The sequence below is a fragment of the Nelumbo lutea genome, chromosome 8 (assembly GCF_056320005.1).
Source record: "Nelumbo lutea isolate HS-2025 chromosome 8, American lotus-T2T, whole genome shotgun sequence".
In the NCBI taxonomy this organism is placed as follows: Eukaryota; Viridiplantae; Streptophyta; class Magnoliopsida; order Proteales; family Nelumbonaceae; genus Nelumbo; species Nelumbo lutea.
In genome coordinates this window covers 651,838-671,781 of record NC_142691.1, presented here as the reverse complement: position 1 = coordinate 671,781, position 19,944 = coordinate 651,838, and the positions used below count along the sequence as shown (strand labels likewise).

General features: G+C 38.8%; 1 protein-coding gene across 9 annotated transcripts in view; it reads right to left on the bottom strand.

The window, feature by feature from the left end:
- Positions 1-15,555, bottom strand: part of LOC148842070 (sec34-like family protein) — a 142,021-nt gene extending 126,466 nt beyond the window's left edge. For 5 of the 9 annotated variants that reach the window (XM_088957586.1, XM_088957584.1, XM_088957587.1 and 2 more), the window contains exons 1-3: positions 15,348-15,520; positions 13,856-13,939; positions 13,494-13,601 (exon numbers count right to left, since the gene is read on the bottom strand). In XM_088957586.1, the coding sequence (XP_088813712.1) occupies positions 13,494-13,601; positions 13,856-13,939; positions 15,348-15,431 (276 nt within the window). In that variant the 5' untranslated portion in view covers positions 15,432-15,520. Of the gene's footprint in view, positions 1-13,493; positions 13,602-13,855; positions 13,940-15,347 lie in introns of all 9 variants that reach the window. The other 4 variants (XR_016103234.1, XR_016103236.1, XR_016103235.1 and 1 more) reach the window with 2 other exon arrangements.
- Between the last annotated feature and the right edge of the window lie 4,389 nt (positions 15,556-19,944).

The following is a 19,944-nucleotide window of genomic DNA, read 5'->3' as shown; positions in this document are numbered from 1 at the left end:
AATGGGATCAGTCGGCCATGATGGCTATTGGGGGTAGAGGAAAATTGAGTTATGTGATGGAGGATATAAAGGAACCAACCAAGGAAGACCCAACATATTCCAAATGGGTTCAGGAGAACCATTTGGTCATGACTTGGCTGCGCAACTCCATGCAACCTCACATTAGCCGAAATTACTTGTGGGCAAAAACTGCTAAGGAGATATGGGATATCATGAAAGAAACTTACTCCCAACCATTTAATGTTGCTAGGGCCAATGAGCTGAAATGTTTAGTAACAATCTTAAGCAAGGAGAGAAATCCTTGTGGCATGAAATTGATCACCTAGATACAATTGAGTGGGAAAGTCAGGGATGTACAAACCTACAAAAAACAAGTTGAAACCAATAGGGTCTTTGAATTCCTAGCTAGTCTGAATTCGGAATATGATATTGTGAGACAACTACTCCTCACAAAGAAAGTGTGACCTTGTCACAAGCCTACTCTTTAGTGCACAATGAAGAAAGTAGTAGAAAGGTTATGTTGCAATATCAACCTATGGAATCAGCCTTAGCAGTAGTGAAACTAAAGTTTGAGGGTGACAAGGAGAGGGATATGAAGAAGGAAGATAAGAGGAAGTTAGTGTGTGAACCTTGCAAGAAACCAAAGCATACCAAAGATACCTGTTGGAAGTTACATCCACATCTAATTCTAGCAAAGCTCAAAAACAAAAAGGGAAATGCCAATGTGGCTATCACTACTAATGGTGCACCCTCATCCAGCACAAGAGTCGCATCCCTAGACACTTTAGTTGTTGTCCAGGCTGCTCCGACTCAATTGGAAAGTGAAGCTGGCACTTAGCATCCTCATCTCAACCACCAGTTACAACATCTCCTACTCCCACTTCAGCATTTGCTCATTCAAGTACATGGACTTCAGCATATCACGCCTCAACCCCAAGTACAAATGAACCTTGTTGAGTTATAGATTCAAGTGCATCTGACTATATGACTAGCTTGTCCTCACTGTTTACTACTAATTACTTATCCTCTAGCAGAGACAAAGTGTCTATTGCTGATAGCTCCCTTGTTCCCATTTTTGGCAAGGGAGATATAAAATTGTCTAATGCCATCTCTTTGTCCTCAGTTTTGCATGTTCCTAAACTTAGTACCAACTTGCTTTCAGTTAGTAGCACCAATAAAAATCAAAACTGTTCAGTGACTTTCTTTCTTGATCGATGTCTTTTTCAAGATTTGGAGACAAGGCAGGTGATTGGGATTACTCGTGAGACTAATGGAATCTACCTGCTTGGAGGGAGCTCACATAGGGAAGATAGAGAAGTTGGGAGGTCTTTTGTTTCTCAGTCTGTGAGTCAGGTTATGCTTTGGCATAATCAGTTAGGTCATTTGTCATTTAGGTCTTTAAAGAGTTTGTTTCCCAGTTTGTTTGAGTCATTCCATATGTCTAGTTTGAAATGTGAGTTTTTTTTTTATCAATAACAATGAATTTTATTCATGATTGAGCAGAACTACAAAGGAGGGAGCTAAAAAGCATTGTAGAACAGCCTATTCTTTGTGAAAGTTGTGAAAACTTTCACAGATATTTCTTGTTGAACAACCCATGAAAAATGAGCTAAAAAGTTTTTTTTGAAATGTAAAAGTTGTGTAAACTTGCAAAGCATTGTAGAACAACCTATTCTTTGAGCAATAAAAGAAGTAGCATTCCTTTTGAAATTGTGCATACAGATGTTTAAGGACCATATCACATCATAGCTATGGGGGGACACAGATATCTCTTGTTGTTTATTGATGACTATACTCGTTTTTCATGGGTTTACCTTATGCGTTCTCGAGATGAGGTTCCTACCTTGACTTGGATCTTCCATCAAATGGTTTCGGCCTAGTTTGGGGTCAAAATCAAAATTTTCAGATCCGATAATGCTAAAGAGTATTTTTCAAAACCATTGGCTTCATATTTCCTTGACCATGGAATTATCCACTAGAGCACCTGCCCCCATACACCTCAGCAAAATGGGGTCGCTGAGAGGAAGAATAGGCATATATTGGAGGTGGCTAGAAGCATTATGCTCAACTCCAATGTACCTATACATTTCTAGGGAGATGTTATTCATATAGTTGTGTATCTCATCAGTCGAGTTCCTTCACAAGTTCTAGACATGAAAGTTCCATTTACCCTATTATGAGTTGTTAGGAACCTGCCTAACTCAGGGCTCTTCGAGGGGCCAACCTCCTGAATTCTTGGAAGGAGAGAGAGAGAGAGAGAGAGAGAGTTTAATGCTGAAAGAGTCCTTCCCTTGTTCTTTTTCTGCTCTATTACTTATAGTTTTACAATCTTGATTGTTACAGTTGTTCCAAGTGGATGGCAGTTGTTACAAGTGGAAGGTTAGTTGTGCTGATGTGGCCTCCTCTTGTAAAACTGATTAACTGTCTTCTGTTGGTATATTCCAGCAGTCTTGACAATCCCCCCTTCCTTTAGAGCGACCTTGCCCTCAAGGTTTAATGTAGGAAAATTTGATCGCAGATCTAAGTAGGAAAATTTGAGTCCATGTGCATGAATATGGGCTGATCTGGATCTCCTCTTTGCTTTGTAAAGGTTGCAAGACTAATGGGCCTTGGGCCCTTGCATATTTTCCCTTGTAGATGGACTGTAGAGTTTCCTTATGTGAAGTCCATGGTGAGACGGGCCCAGTCACAGACCACGGGTCCTAGTTGTCTTAACCATTGAATGCCTAGCACCACGTCTGCTCCACTGAGATGGAGAGGATATAGGTCCACTGCAAATAGATGACCCTGAATCTTTAGTGGTAGGCCCATGCAAATGCTATTGCAAGATAGGTTGTTACCGTTGGCCACATGAACCGTAAAGGCCGTTGTTGGTTGAACCAAAAGTCCCATTTTATCCACCAAGACTTGAGTTATGAAATTAAGGGAGCTGCCACTATCTATGAGGATTGACACTTGGCTTCCTAGAATCAGCCCTACAACTCTCATTGTTTGAGGGGACGCAAGTCCCGTAAAGGCTTGTAAGGATATTTCAGGCGTGCCATTGGATTGTATTTCCCACCCTGGGTTAGATTCTCCGCAACCGGTGATGTCGTCTTCCTCTTCGGCATCTGTTTGGAGGAGAAACGCTTGTTGTTTCCTGCAGCAATGGCCCAACTCAAATTTCTCTTCGCAGTTGTAACAGAGACCTTTGTCTCTAGGGGCTTGCATCTCTGCCCAAGTCAGCCGTTTGAAAGGAACCAGTGGGCCTGGGCCCAGTACTCCTTCCTCCTTGTCTGGTGTTGTCGTCCTTTCTTGCTCCCTTCTTGCTTCTGGACCCCATGGTCGCTGCACCTTTCTTGCTCGACTGAACTTGTCCTCGTACAATCTTGCTAGTGTTGCCTCATTGATGACCGAAGTGGGTTGCATCGCTTTCACTTCCAGTCGCAGTTCTTCTTTTAGGCCGCCGACAAAGCTTCCCACCAATGCCTTCTCCATCCACCCTTGGACTCTCACGGCCAGCCATTCAAACTCCATCTGGTATTCCTTTACTGATCCCACTTGCCGCAGCTTTGCCAAATTTTCATCAAGATCTTCGAACCCAGATGATCCAAAACGAACAGTCATAGCGTCCGTGAAGTCTGCCCAGGTTTGACGAGGGTGCCCCCTTCTGTACCATTGAAACCAGAGGATAGCTTCTCCTTCAAGATGCGCAGAAGCTAGAGCTACCCTATCTTGCCCCGATGTTTCATGGTAATCGAAATACCTTTCGGCTCTGAGAATCCAGGGAGTTGGGTCGCCGCCTGAGAAGATGGGGAAGTCGATTTTGGCTATTCTTGTTGCCGCCCTTGTTCTGCAGTTGTTTTCATTGCAGCGCTCTTTTTGGCTTCCTCTATCAGTGTTCGTTGCCCCCTGCTCTAGTCGAAGGAGAAGAGCAGTGAAGCCTTCCTTCATTTCTTTGAGATCTGAAGAAATTCGATGGATCTCTACCTCCATTTGATCCATTCGAGTGTCTACTGACGTGTTTCTTGTGTTGGTCATACTAGCTCTGATACCAAATTGTTAGGAACCTACCTAACTCAGGGCTCTTCGAGGAGCCAACCTCCTGAATTCTTGGAAGGAGAGAGAGAGAGAGAGAGAGAGAGAGAGAGAGAGAGAGTTTAATGGTGAAAGAGTCCTTCCCTTATTCCTTTTCAGCTCTACTACTTATAGTTTTACAATCTTGATTGTTATAGTTGTTACAAGTGGATGGTTAGTTGTGCTGATGTGGCTTCCTCTTGTAAAACTGATTAATTGCCTTTTGTTCCTCTTGTAAAACTGATTAACTGCCTTCTGTTGGTCTGTTCCAGCAGTCTTGACAGGAGTTGTTTACTATTCCCCTTAAGACTTTAATGATGTACTTTCTTCATTCAGATTCATGGACCTCATCGTTCCAAATTTGATTCTGTTTTGGAATGGTAGAATACTGATATGTTTCATTCTATTGCCAATGGGCATATTTATACAGTAAGATGCTGCAATAAATAGAAAGAAAGAAAGATAGAAAGAAAGAAAAATAGAAAGAAAAGAAAATAGAAAGAAGAAAAAATAGAAAGAAGAGAAAATAGAAAGAAAGAAATAGAAAGAAAAAACTTTCTAAATCAATTTCCACAATCCTAGGAATATATACAATTCTATTTTCAGATCTGAACCAGTAACCCCACATTTTCCAACACTCCCCCTCAAGCTGGTGAATAGAGATCCTCCATTCCCAGCTTGGCTATAATTCTCCGAAAGCCTATACTATTGAGCCCTTTAGTAAGTACATCAGCCAGTTGTCCTTTTGTAGACACATAGGGAGTGCAAATCAACTTGTTGTCCAGTTTCTCTTTTATAAAGTGTCGGTCAATTTCGATGTGCTTCGTCCTGTCATGTTGAACAGGATTGTGAGCAATATTGATGGCTGACTTGTTGTCACAATATAGTTTCATAGGCTCTTCTCGTGGAATCTTCAGGTCTTCTAAAATTATCTTCAACCAAAGCAATTCACACACTCCTTGTGCCATAGCCCTGAATTCTACCTCTGCACTTGACCGAGCCACTACATTTTGCTTCTTACTCCTCCAAGTGACTAAGTTTCCTCCTAAGAAGGTACAGTAACCAGAAGTGGACCATCTATCTACTGGAGATCCTGCATAATCGGCATCTGTATATGCTTCAAGAGTCAGTCCTCCATTTCTTCTGAATAAAATTCCTTTTCCTGGATTGGCTTTCAAATAGTGCAGAATTCGATGAGCAGCCTGCAGATGAACTTCTTTAGGATTATGCATAAACTAACTTAGTACACTTAGAGCATATGCAATATCCGGTCGTGTATGTGCAAGATAAATGAGTTTTCCAACTAGTCTTTGGAACATCTCCTTGTCTACAATTGCATTCTCATGAGCTTCTCCAAGTTTATGATTGGGATCTATAGGCATGGAAGCTGGTTTACATGCCATATTTCCTATTTCTCTCGAAAGATCAACAACATACTTTTGTTGAGAGATAAAGATGCCTTGTTTAGAATGCGCAACTTCAATTCCGAGAAAATACTTTAGTCTCCCCAGGTCTTTTATCTCAAATTCTCTGGCAAGGCAGTTTTTCAATGCTTCCTTCTCCTTTTTATCATTCCCAGTAACGATTATATCATCCACATAGACTAATAGTGCAGTAACTCCCCCTGAGGCTGTGTGTTTGATAAACAATGTGTGGTCACCTTGACTTTGCTTGTAACCTGTACTCAGCATTACCTTCGTAAACCTTCCAAATCATGCTCTCGGAGATTGTTTGAGACCGTATAGTGCTTTCTTCAACCGACAAACTTTGTTCCCTTTAATGCCTTCTCCAAAACCTGGTGAAATGTTCATGTATATCTCCTCTTCTAGATCACCACGGAGAAACGCATTTTTTACATCAAACTGTTGCAAATCCCAATTATAGTTAGCAGCCAACGACAGTAACACCCTTACTGTATTCATTTTAGCTACTGGGGCAAAAGTCTCCTGATAATCTACCCCATAAGTCTGTGTATATCCCTTGGCTACCAAGCGTGCTTTGTACCTTTCTAATGACCCATCAGATTTGTACTTAATTGTGAACACCCATTTACAACCTACCGTCTTCTTGTTTCTTGGTAGATCCACAACTTTCCATGTGTTGTTTTTTTCTAATGCCTCCATTTCCACTCTCATGGCTTTTCTCCACTCCTTATTAAAAAGGGCCTTGGCTAGAGTATTAGGAATTGGAATGGTGTTAAGGCTGGCTAGAAAACTTTTTTGTGGGATTTAGAGAATCTTTGGAATGATACATATTTGGCTAAAGGGTACAATGGGCGTTTGGTACATTCTCTGGTTCCTTTTCTCAATGCAATAGGTAGGTCATACTCACACTCAGACTGTGAAGGTGTAGATTCAGGATCTAAGCATCCCTCAGTTCTAGGATTAGGAGTTGAATTTTGAACTTGCACAGGTTGATGATCTGGATTTTTCCTCCTAGAGTAAACCTGCACATATCTCACATTATCATGCACATCATTCGTGGGGTTAACAATGTCCGAATTTGGTTCAATGGTCGGGTTGTTTGACTCTTGTTGAGACTCAGGAATGTGGGGCTCAGAGGAATGTGACTCAGAGGGATGTGATTCTTGACGATTGAATGTCTGTGAGGAGGGTAATACATCTAGGGAGAGTAGATCCAAGGCCTTATCTTCCATTAATGAGGGCTCCTCCTGAAGATAAGGTTGAGTGAAAAAAGATTTTCCTTCCCCAAATGTGACATCGATGGAGGTGTAGAATTTTCTGGTGGCTGGATGATAACATTTATAACCTTTCTGAATTGGGAAATATCCCAAGAAGACACACCTGATTGCTCGTGGGTCTAATTTTCCCTTATTATGGACATGAACAAAGGCAGTGCAGCCAAAAACTCTTGGTGTGAGATTATTTGAGGCTCGAATATCAGGGTAAATTTGAGAAAGGACTTGTATTGGGCTTCGGTTGTCAAGAACTTTAGATGGTAGTCTATTTATGGTGTAGGCAGCAGTAAGGACAGCTTCCCCCCAATATTGTTTTGGCACCTGATTTTGAAAGAGAAAGGGTCGGGTGGTTTGCAAAAGATGGCCATTTTTTCTCTCAGCTACCACATTCTGTTGAGGAGTGTTAACACAGGAGGATTCATGCACAATGCCTTCTTTCTGGAAAAATGGGGACAAATTCTGATTAAAATAATTTGTAGCATTATCAGATCGAAACCTTTTAATTCTCACACCAAACTGAGTTTGGACCATGTTATGAAAGTTGGGAAGAATCGTACCCACATCAAACTTAGACTTAAGAAGAAAAGTCCATGTGACCCTAGTGCAATCATCAATAAAGGTGACGAACCATCCGGAACCAGTAATGTTGGGAATTTGAGAAGGGCCCCATATATCCGAATGAATCAAATAAAAAGGAGTTGAAGATCTTTTATTGTTGATTGGGAAAGAAACCCTTTTGTGCTTAGCAAGTTCACAAACATCACAATGAAAGGTTTCAACATCAATTCCTTTAAACAAGGAAGCATTGTTTTTAAAATAGGAAATGAAGGATGACCAAACAAAAATGATGACGCCAAATTAAATCTTTACTGGAGGTAGATAAGAATGACTCGTGTGTGACATGCATAACAGTGTGAGATGATTTGATGGTTGCTTCAAGGTAGTAGAGTCCATCTCTTTCCTAAGCAAGTCCAATCTTCTTCCCCAAAACCAGGTCCTGAAATACACAGTAAGAAGGGAAGAACACAACATTGTAGTTCACATCCTGGGTGAGTTTATGTATAGAGATAAGGCTAGTGGATAACTTAGGAACATGAAGCACATTTTTAAGTAATAGGGATGGAGTAATTTGAATATTCCCAATCCCTGCCACTGTGGTGAAAGAACCATCAGCAACAGAAATTTATCTATTACTAGGACAGGGTGTATAGGTGAGAAAATGTAGTGAAGAGGGTGTCATGTGGCCAGTAACTCCAGAATCAAGAATCCATGGAAAAACACTAGCCGAGGCATGTAATCCTAGAGATAAAGACTCACCTGAGAGAGCAAGAGAGGTAGAACCACTTCCTGGTTTCAAGGATTTCAGGAAGCACCTTAGCCTTTCAATTTCTTCATCATTAAATGGTCCCTGACTTGAGTGTTCTTGCTGCGGGGTTGTGGAGACATTATGGGCCTGTTGAACTCCTTTTGAAACTCCTCGATTTCCCCATTCCTTGCTGGATGTGGGAGGTTTCCCATGAAGTTTCCAGCACCGATCTTTCGTGTGTCTGGGCTTCTTGCAATAGGTGCACCAGAGGTTATCGTTAGAGTCACGAGTGGTTGTGTCACGAGCCAAGTTGTGATTGTTCTCACCCTTTGAACCACTGTAACTTCCTCCCCTTGCCACCATGGCTGAGCCTTCGGGATCTTTAGGCTCAAGCATGATTCCACGGCTGCTTTCCTCAGCTCTGACAAGGGCTATGACTTCATTCAATGGAGGCACTTCTTCTTTGCCAAGAATTTGTATTCGGACCTGATCAAATTCAGCATTCAGTCCGACCAAAAAATCATACACCCTATCTCTTTCAATAAAATTCTTCAAGATCACAGCATCATCTGCGCACTTTGTCTCAAGAACCCGATAATGATCAAACTCATGCCATAAATTTTGCAACAGATTTGCATACTCTGTAACACTCCTGCTCCCTTGTTTGGCCACCACAGTCTTCACTTTGACCTCATAGACACGAGAAGCGTCATGGGCTTTGGAATAGGTTTGTTGGACAGCATCCCAAATAGCCTTTGTAGAGGGAAGAAACATACAAGTATCACTGTCTCGGGTGTCATTGAACTCCACAACCATGACATAATCATGGAGTCCTCTTCGTCCCAAGCATCAAAATTTGGCTCGCCCAACCTTGGTCATGTTCCAAGGAGGTGACTAATTTTTCATTTTCCCTTCAAATAGGTACGCACTAGTTGTGACTACTTCAAGTAATTCTGGCCATTCAGTCTATATGTTGCCTGAATATTCTGCAAATCACCAGTGTGAGGATGAGAATTTCTTGCTCCTTCATCGGTTTGGACAGGAGCACTTGTTGCAGTCATGTCGGACATTGTTAATGGAGGAAAAATAAGGCCAGCGGGAAAGGAGAATAAAGGAACACTTCTGGTTACAGATCAACACTGAAGGCCAGAAGAGAAAAACACAAAAAAACTGGCAATGAAGGCCGAAAAAATCTTAAGGTTGACAAACCTAGAGCTCCGATACCATGTTTTGGAATGGTAGAATACTGATATGTTTCATTCTATTGCCAATGGGCATATTTATACAGTAAGCTGCTGCAATAAATAGAAAGAAAGAAAGATAGAAAGAAAGAAAGAAAAATAGAAAGAAAAGAAAATAGAAAGAAGATAAAATAGAAAGTACAAAAATAGAAAGAAAGAAATAGAAAGAAAAAACTTTCTAAATCAATCCTTCCACAATCCTAGGAATATATACAATTCTATTTTCATATTTGAACCAGTAACCCCACATTTTCCAACAGATTCTAAAGCTTCAAAATGCATTTTCCTTGGGTATGCACAAAATCAAAAGGGATATTGTTGCTATGAACCTACTTCTGGGAAATGATTTGTTTCTATGGATGTCACTTTTTTTGAGGATGTACTTGATTATCCTAGAGTTTCTTCTTAGGGGGAGAGTAGTGAGATGGGGTCTCATTCATTAGAAATTCCATTGTCTGTTCCAATCACTAAAGGGGAGTGTAGTGAGGAGGGTTGTCAAAGGTGTCAGGATTTGAGGGTATATCACAAGCGATGGAGGCAGGTTGGTTTCGGCCATCAGTAGTCCAAACTCCAATTTCCTCTACGGCTCTAGATCCAAGTACCACAGTTCCTTTATCTTCCACCACAAATGAAATACCTTCCATTGATGAGCCTTCTCCTCCTCCATTGAAAGATCTTGATCTTCCGATTGTAGTCTTTAAAAGAAAGTGTCATTGTACCCCATCTACAGCTCATTGTATTCCTCAATTTTTGTCCTATGATCATTTGTCTCCATCCTACAAGTCTTTTTCAACATCTTCTTCCTGCTATTTCCATTCCCAAAATAGTGCAAGAAGCCTTGTCAGTACTTGAGTGGAAGAATGCAATGAAGGTAAAGATGGATGCTCTTCTAAAGAACAATACGTGGGAGTTAATTGATCACCTTAAAGGGAATAAACCGATTGGGTGTAGATGGGTGTTTACAGTGAAACGTAATACTGATGGTTCCATTGAAAGGTATAAGGCCATATTAGTTGCAAAGGGGTTTACACAGACATATGGCATTGACTACTTGGAGACTTTTGCACCAGTAGCAAAGATGAACACTATCAGAGCTTTACTATCTATTGCAGCCAATTTCTCATGGTCATTGTTCCAAATGGATGTTAAAAATGCCTTCCTCGATAGTATTTGCAAGAAGAGGTGTACATGGAGTTACCTCCTATATTCTATAGTACAGAAGCAATGAAGAAGGTTTGTCAGCTTAATAAGGCCTTATATGGACTGAAATAGTCTCCCAAAGCCTAATTTGATAGATTTAGACAAACTCTTGAAAAAATCGGCCATGTGCAAGCCCAATAAGATCACACCCTTTTTTTTAAGAAAATGGATTCCTCCTTAACTCTACTTGCTATATATGTGGATGATATTGTGGTGACAGGGTGTGATACCTATGAAATTGACTCTCTTAAGTAACTCATTCACCAAGAATTTGAGGTCAAAGACTTGGAAGAGCTGCATTATTTCCTAGGCATTGAGGTAGCACGGTCTAAACAAGGGATTTTTGTTTCCCAAAGGAAGCATGTTCTTGATCTTTTGGAAGAAACTAGGAAGCTAGGTGTTAAACCTGTTGACACACCTATTCAACAAAATCATAAAATCAGCACAGAAGGTGGAGAGCCTCTTGAAGACAAGTTATGTTTCAACGGTTGGTTGGAAAACTTCTCTACCTTTGCCTCACACGACCAAACATTTTTTATGCAGTCAGTGTTGTTTGCTAGTATTTGCATTCCCCCAGAACCACTCACTTACTTGCAATTGAGAGGATACTGGCTTATTTGAAGAGGTGTCCAGGCAGAGGTATATTCTTCAAAGATAGAGGTCACATGAAAATAGAAGTTTACACAGATGCTGGTTGAGCTGGGTGTGTTGATGATGGGAGGTCTACCTCTAGGTGTTGTGCTTTTGTAGGAGGAAATCTTGTCTCTTGGAGAAGAAACAAAATGTTGTTGCTCGCTCCAATGCTAATTTGAATACAGGTCTATGGCGAATGGTGTGGCTGAAGTGTTATGGTTGAGATCCCTATTTGAGTTGGGTATTGCTTATGAGAAGCCCATGATGTTGTATTGTGATAATCAGGCTACTATTGACATTGCCCATAATCTGGTACAACATGACAAAACTAAGCATATTGAAGTGGATCGACACTTTATCAGAGAGAGAATTGCTTCCCAAGAAGTGTCTTCCATATATCACCTCCAATATGCAGCTTCCAGATCTCTTCACTAAGGCAGTTACAAAGACCAAGTTGGAGACGGGCTTATGCAAATTGGGAATGACTAATATCTAATCCCAACTTGAGGAGGAGTTTAGAGATGTAGAACAATAATGTGGTCCCCACTGTTGCATGTCTGTTTATGTTGCTTATGTTATTATTAGTATGTTAGTTGGATTAGTTGATAGTTACTTTCCGTTATCTTTTAGCTTATGTAAGCAATAGGGGTAATTCTGGTTTTTTACCCTGTTTTAAATCATCAATATAAATAATTGAGTGGGGCGGCAACCTCAGTTATGACCCACCCTCTTCTTTGAATTTGTTCTCCTCTTCGTGTTCTCTTTTCTCCTTCTCTTCTTCTTTCTTCTTTTTTTATTCTCTGCATTCTTCCTTGTTTATTTCACATCTAAACAAGGACTGATTGCAGTCTTACTAGACAAGTAATACTTTCTCACTTCAGCCAGGTAATTTTGGTACCCTACCTAATGATCTTGGAGCTTGAATCTACTACCCACAAGACAATACATCCACGCATTAGGAACATCTCCCATGACTGAAAACATACAAGCACAAGAGATGCTACCGATGTGCGGTTGTAATGCCTTTTGAGTAGGGGGAGGGTGTGGGTAGCGTCTTGTGGGTAGTAGAACTGGATTCAGTGATCTTGATCTTCACATTTTAGTCTATAAGGGTGTTAGATCATGTAACAAACATCTTATTGCTTGATTTACCTCTTCTGCTGCTTTATCCACATTTAGTGTGCCTTTGCATCAGCTATTTGCAGTGTTTTTATTCCTAAATGTGTTGCAAAGACTTTAGATTCCCCTGAATGGAGCAAAGCTATGCTAGAAGAAATGAATGATCTTTATAAGAACGTGTGGGAGTTGATTGACCTTGTTGAAGGAAAGAAACTTGCAACATGTAAATGGGTTTTCTTACTGAAATACCAAGTTGATTGATCTACAAAGATATACAAGGCCAACTTAGTATGTGTTTGGTTCCATTGGTGTTTATTGAGTAAACGCTGCCACATAGGTGCCCCATCAGCAAAGGCCTCATTATGCACATCCATTCGTATCAATGTTTGCAAAGGCAAACATCAATTTCTATGTGCCTCTCCCGTTTCAAGAAGCTTCATTTTGGAGCTTCCCCCAACGGGTAGGCATTTATTGGCACTTTTTTTTATGTGATGCCTAATGGCGCCTATGTGTCATAAACGCCCTCATTAATTGCTTTTCTTGGTTTTGCAGCCACATCAAGTACAAAACGTTTACTCAATAAACGCCGAAGGAACCAAACACATACTTAGTAGTCAGAGGCTTCACCCAAATGCACAGGGTTAGTTACATTGAAACATTTGCCCCAATTGACAACAAAAACTCGATAAGAGTTTTCCATTTTAGCTGCAAACTTATCATTCCTAGTCCACCGGATGATAGGCCTTTTAGCTACTTGTTTTGGTAGGTAAAAGATGTAGGTAATTTTATTTTAGCTACTTAATTTGAAGTAAAAGATCTAGGTCCATTGAAGTATTTCCTTGGAATTGAAGCTGCCAAGTCTTACAAAGACATCTTCATTTCACAAAGTACATCCTAGATCTTCTTAACGATACAAGGAAGTTGGGGTCTAGGCCTATAGATTCTCATATGAATCTCAACCATAATTTGGGAGAAACGGTGAAGTGCTACTAGATGTGAGACAGTTCCAAAGGTTGGTAGGAAAGTTGGTGTACTAATCTATGACTGCCTAGATATTGCTTATGTTGTAGGGGAATTTGCGCATTCCCCTAAAACATCTCACCTTGTAGCTACAAAGAAATGTACAACTCCCTTTTATTACCTTGCTACATTCTTTAAGTCAAACCAAGAATAGAATAACTTGCTCCAGGGAATAAAAAAGCAAGGGCAAGAAAACAATGATGGAAATCCAATAGCAAACCTGATGTGTGTTGACCAAAACTGCTTCAATAGCTCCCGAGTCTTCTAAAGTCTTGTCCTTCGGAGAAGTTGACAAACCATTCTCTTGCCCTGAAATATGTTCTTGAGACTGCAAGATATGTACCAATAGTGATTTGAAGATAGATAGAAATTCCATTACCACTTATGTACTTAAACAAAATAAGGCATCAATCAAGACACACCCAAAAAAAACCATTAAATGAAAAATCTTCCAAAATCAATGATGAAACACTGAAATGAAAACTTAAGCTTGAAGGAAAGGAGTTCAAGAGAATCATCTAGAGCATTTTCAGAAATAATTTGGTATTGTTAACAAAGCCAGTGTGGAAAAAAAACGCCCACCACATTGATTGGAAATGGTCTCTCCGCAACTGCATGAGAGAGTGATACTATCGCCACTTGTTGTTGCTCTGTCAATGGAGCAATCTGCAAAACAAGATTGCAAGAAGGTGATAAGCAAGCTACCTACTAGAGTTGTATATATTATGGGGTTATATATACTATTATATAGTGAGGGAACGTGAACAAGAGCAATGAAGTTCATATTTGGAAAAAGAATGATGTTTTGAAAGTGAACTATACTACAACCAAAGGAAACATAAACAAGAACAAACAATAGAGCTTGAAAAATGTGGAGTTAAGGCTCGGTTTGGGAAGAGTGCAAATACAAGGTTTAGAAATACCATCTACACAGTTTTGCACTGTACATATTTGTATTTGCACTCTTCCCAAACAGAGCCTAATACAAATTAGCTCAAGGAAACTAGATGGTAAAACAGGGAGCAGAGTATAAATACCCAACTAAGAAATTCCAATTTAAGGAACATGAACAAAAGCAATGAAGCTCATATTTGCTATAACTCAAGTTAATGGAAGTGGCAAAATGGAATATAACCAATAAATCAAGGAGTAAAGCAGTGACAAGAAAGAAGGCAAAAAACCTGTTGAAGACAATCTGAAATGCACTTTTAAGACAAAAATATGTGCTAGACTCAGATGAGAAGTAAAAAAGCAACTGATAAAATAATCAATCATGAAAGAGCAGAGTACATGATGTTATGCATCTTACACGAATAAATTACTTATTTATCCAAAGCCAAGTAATAAATGTTATGTTATACAAAAGATTACTTCATTACTTCAAATGATGAGAAAAATGCAAGTTACCGGTTGCATATTTGTATAACTTCTATGCTCAGAAAGAAATGAAATTATATGATCAAAATAAATTGCTCAACCATCCAAATTCCAAATTTGCATACTAAATTTTATCCAAATGGAAAATCTATTCCAGCCACCAGATTGAAATTGTCAAAACAACAAACCTTCTAGAAAGAAACCGACCAATATTTTATCAATTTCAATCTAATTCCGGAACAATGCAACTAAGCAAATTAATACTCTTTTTTTTCATGATAAAGTGGAAAATTACATCTTGTACTCATATAGATCTAGAATATTGCATTTCAGTGAAGAGCTCCATTCATCCATTGCTTAGGCGAAACAGCTATTGAACATTACTACAGATTACGCAATTTATTCCAGTTAATGTAAAATGGAGAGAAATACAGGGGAGTAGACAATAACGAATCCGCGCTCTTGTGGGAATAGTCAAGATACTGGTAAAAAATGAGCAACATTTCGAGATTGCCTATACAGATCTGCAAGTTTTTCGTGTTTACATTCCACAATAAGAATTCCAGCATTTGATTTGAGAAAATTGGGGTTTCTAAAAGCACTCCAAATTACTTATAAAGCTTAGGATAATTATGGCCTAAAGAATAATTGTATTCGTAGAATCAAAGAGACAAGGGGGGAAGCTAAATTCGAATACCTGCTCCCAGGTAGAAGCAAAGTTGTAGCCTTTCGAAACAGCACCTGATTTGGGGAGAGGTGCAGAGCTTGCTTTGGCAGCCATGGATCCAAAGAAAAAAGTCCTGCTGCTGCTTCAAAATTCACTTCGTTTTACATCTACAGATTGGACTGCATTTTTGTGGCTTCTACGCTTATGACTTACCTTTCGTTAAATTAACGTTACGATGAGGACGAATTACAAAGATACCCATATTTTGGCCGTTTATCTTTCTTCTACTTTTGCGCACAAACCAAAGGCGGTAAGTGTCCGAAGATGGGTATTTTCATAATTTTACCCTTTGCCATAACACTAATTTAACGGAATTATGCCCACCCCAAGGTATATGATAATTATCTGCAATGTAACTAAAAAAAAGAAAAGACAGATCAATCTAAAGAAACTGATGTGCGGCGAGGAGAAAGGAAACTATAAACTACAAAATTTGTGGATTTGAGAGTCACTGGTGACTGGTGTGATGCTATATGAATAAGCATTAGAATTTAGATCATAACTAGTTGAAACCCATGCGGACAGAATTTATTAAATGATAATAGGTTATAAGTCTTATGAAACAAACAAAGGCCATGCCTTTAGTTTGTAGTTTATACTATATTATATGTATTATATGTGTCAAAACATTAAAAAAATGTTATATAAGATAAATGTATGATGTCAAAACAGATGAGGTTTGACCAATCAAAAGCTCCAATGAATTTTGAGGAAAACCATTTGATTGGTTTCCCGTTTTCATGATATTGGTTGATTGGATGTATAAAGTATATTTTACATCATATCAATATATTGCGAGCTGGGCTGAGCTCATGTTTGATTGGTCATAGCCTTGGCCTAATCCTAAAACTTTCAAGCTACGTTTTATGTTATCCTAGGTTAATTAGGTTAAACAGATTAAGTATGTTAGTTAATGAATTCAATTAAGGAAAAAATTAAGTTAGATAAGTTAATCCATTTAACAAAGCCTAATTGGCATAATTAAGGGTTTGTTTGGTTTGTTATTAGAATTAGAATTGGAATGGTCCATTCTCATAGTCTGTTTGGTTTAGACATGAAAAAGAATGAAAATTGGAATCAATAAGAATGGAATTTCATTCCCAAGGGAGAGGTAGGGAATAGTCATTCCCTCAAATGGGGGAATGCCATTCCAGGCGAAATGGGAATGGGATTCAAATTCCACTCAACCAAACAGTTAGAATCGGAATAGCCCATTCCTATTCCGATTCCATACCCATTTTCCCATGAATTAAATGGTGTCTAAGTTTAAGCTTTTTAAGGTTAAAAGGTTTAAAGGCAAAGAACCCTTTTTTTGGTTAACTGAATCCGATAATTTATTAAGGTTCAATATGGAAAAAGTACAAATACAAACATGTACAGTGCAAATACATGCAAAATAATACAAAAATCAACAGATTTGCACTCTACATATTTGTACTTGTACTCCTTCCAAACTGAGCCAAATGAACAACGGAAGCAATACAGACATGCCACTCCTCCCATACACCCATAACTAGGAATTGATGCAACTAGTAAGAGGGCATTCAGTAGTGTGAAAACGGTCTCATCCATAGTAGAATGTGGTGTTTGCGATGTATGAATGGTCATCGTCCACAAAATAGCATGAACAAAGACGGGCCACACTCCAATTTATCGTCCATAGTATTTTCTCATAGAAAGACCACACTATGATATGAACAGTTTGTGGGAAGAGGACATTTGTGTTACATTAGTCCAACTATCATTTTATTTAATTGTTTAATATATTTTAAATTATTTATTGGTGAAGAAAATATCATAATGGAAAATATATTTATTTTATATTTATTTGTAATTATGCATTGGTGTTTTATTTTGTCCATTATTATTTTATATTATTATTTCAAATTATTTTTGACTTAAATTAGGTTTCTTTTTCATTCATGACCATATAGGTTCAAATGGATAGGATCACTCTAAAATCCGATACTATTTTTGTCATATTCGGATAACCGTTCGTCTTATTTTTTTATTGAAATCGAATCTAATTCAAATCACCCCTATCTGGTCTGACATGATCAATTGTGTAAATTATTCCATAAGTTGTACATAAAATGTATGGAATCAATAGATGTTGTGCAAACCAATCCACGTTACATCGGTAGAATGCCCTTGTGGGTGTAGACAATTTCTGTCTACACAATTTCGTCCACAACTAAAAACAACTGTAAAAATAGTAGTGTGGTGTGGATTGGTCACTGCCATAGAGTATAATATGGACAAATCCACACCCACTAATTTTTCATCCATATTATAGAATACCCCCTAAATGAGTCGCATTATTAAATTGATGTCTCTATTTTTTCCAAAAGAAAAAAAAGAAAACTGCTTCTTAAAGACAAAGGAGATACAGCCAAATTGTCCAACCATTCTACAAGTATCAGCAATGAGAAATGCTAAGCGTCATGGTGGAGTACTTTACCTGTTTGGCAAGAAAGAAATCATGGATAAACAATCCCCAAACCACAAGCAATAGACACCTTGTCATTCTTACAAGCACCATCAAACCACACTCTAACTGAAGTTAGATACTCTCCATTTTCTCATGAAATGAATTAGAAGTGTGAAATTCCAACCAAAATGGATGAATAGGATCAACAGTTTGCAAAGGAGTGAGTTATACACCATCAAACACCGATCTGCTGCGTACTAAATATAACTTCCATAATACACAAAACGCCAATAACAGCATATTGATTTCCTCATTATCCTTCTTATTAACTGCAGAGATGAAATCCACCACCCATTGCTGTAATGGTGAGTGAAACCCATCAACTATGGTTCCAACAGTCTGAAACCACACAACATATGCAAAAAAGGCATCTACAAAATAAATAGTTAACTGCTTCCTCCATGCATCCAAACAGACAGTTTGTTTCACCACCCTCACATAGCAATGAAGATCGAGTTCGAATCCCACCCTGTAATAATTTCCATATAAACAATTTAATTTGAGAATAGCATTTAAGTGACCAGAACCTCCTCTATAACATTTGGTCCACCCTAACTGGCACATTAATTTGTAAACCATACCTAGACTTCACCGTATAGGCCCCTTTACCATCAGGTATCCAACGCCTACTATCGGAAGCAACATCAACTCGTCTAATGTAGAGTTGTTGTGTATCATGTTACTACTCTGTAAAATAATGTTGCAACAAATTCACCTTCCAACATCTATCTTCTTCCAACCTTGCGAGTTTTTTACCATCACTGATACACTTTAAAGAACCCAATTCATTGAATAAACATAGGGTAAGTTTGGTTCATAGTCAGAATTGGAATCAAAATCAAAATTAAAATCCTTTGAAATGATCTATTTCTATAGTCTATTTGGTTCAAACAAGAATGAGAATGGAAATTAAAGAGTTAGGCTTCCATCAGGGTAACGCTTGTTCGAGCAGCCTTTATAGCCTTGCATAATTGCATTGGGAATATCTCCACATTTGTGTGATTTATTTCATGGGGAGATATTCACGATGCAAGGTTGAAAGAGCCTGTCGGGACGGTGTGAGCACAGGCTTTCCCTGACCAAAGCCAATCTCCTCTCAAGGCCCTATTAGGTTCACGAGAATAGGGGTCTGGAATCAAAATTGGAATGGACTATTCCGATTCCAATTATTTAGTTGGATGGAATTGGAATCCCATTCTCATTATTTGTGGAATGGCATTCCCCATTTGAGGGAATGATTATTCCCTTCCCCTCTCTTGGGAATGAAATCTAGGGCTACAAGTCGGGTCGGGTTAGGTCGAGTTGAGGCCAACCCTAGCCCAACCCTAAGTTCTAAACCCCAACCCTAACCCTAACCCAACCCAACCAACCTAACCCTAACTAAATTCCTTCAACCCTAACCCAACCTTCTTCCCATCCTTTAAAACCTTATAGAATTTCTCGATTTTAGATATTAACTCAACTTTCACTATATATATTAATCATATGTTTCATTAGTATTTTTTGTTGACATTATTTTTTTGTTCATTTAGTACAAAATTATGACTATAGTTTATTATGAGTTATGACTTACGATAGATCTTTCTTGGGTGGCAAACAACATAGAGGAGATGAATAATAAAATTTAAAAAAATAAAATAAAATAATGTTATTAAGGTTTTAGTCTTTCTGATTAGGATTAAGTGAAGTCATTATCTTAAAAGAAATACATGATGCTATGTGGTGTCGGCTCAAATATCATACATCTAAACAAATCAATGTATGTTATATATTACATATAACATATATTTATATATGACATGTACTATAGAGTTAGGTTCGGGTTAGGTCGGGTTGGCTAAGGGGTCAACCCTAATCCAATCCGAAGTAAAGTTGGGTTCATGAATTTTAACCCTAATCCAATCCGAACATCAACCCGACCCAACCCAATCCAACCCAACTTTTTCGGGTTGGGTTCGGGCCAACCCGGCCCAAGTTGCAGCCTTAATGAAATCCCACTCCTGTTGATTTCAATTTTGAGGTCGGTTTTGATCAGGATAAGCTGATCAAAACCGACTCACATGTCAGTGGAGTTGT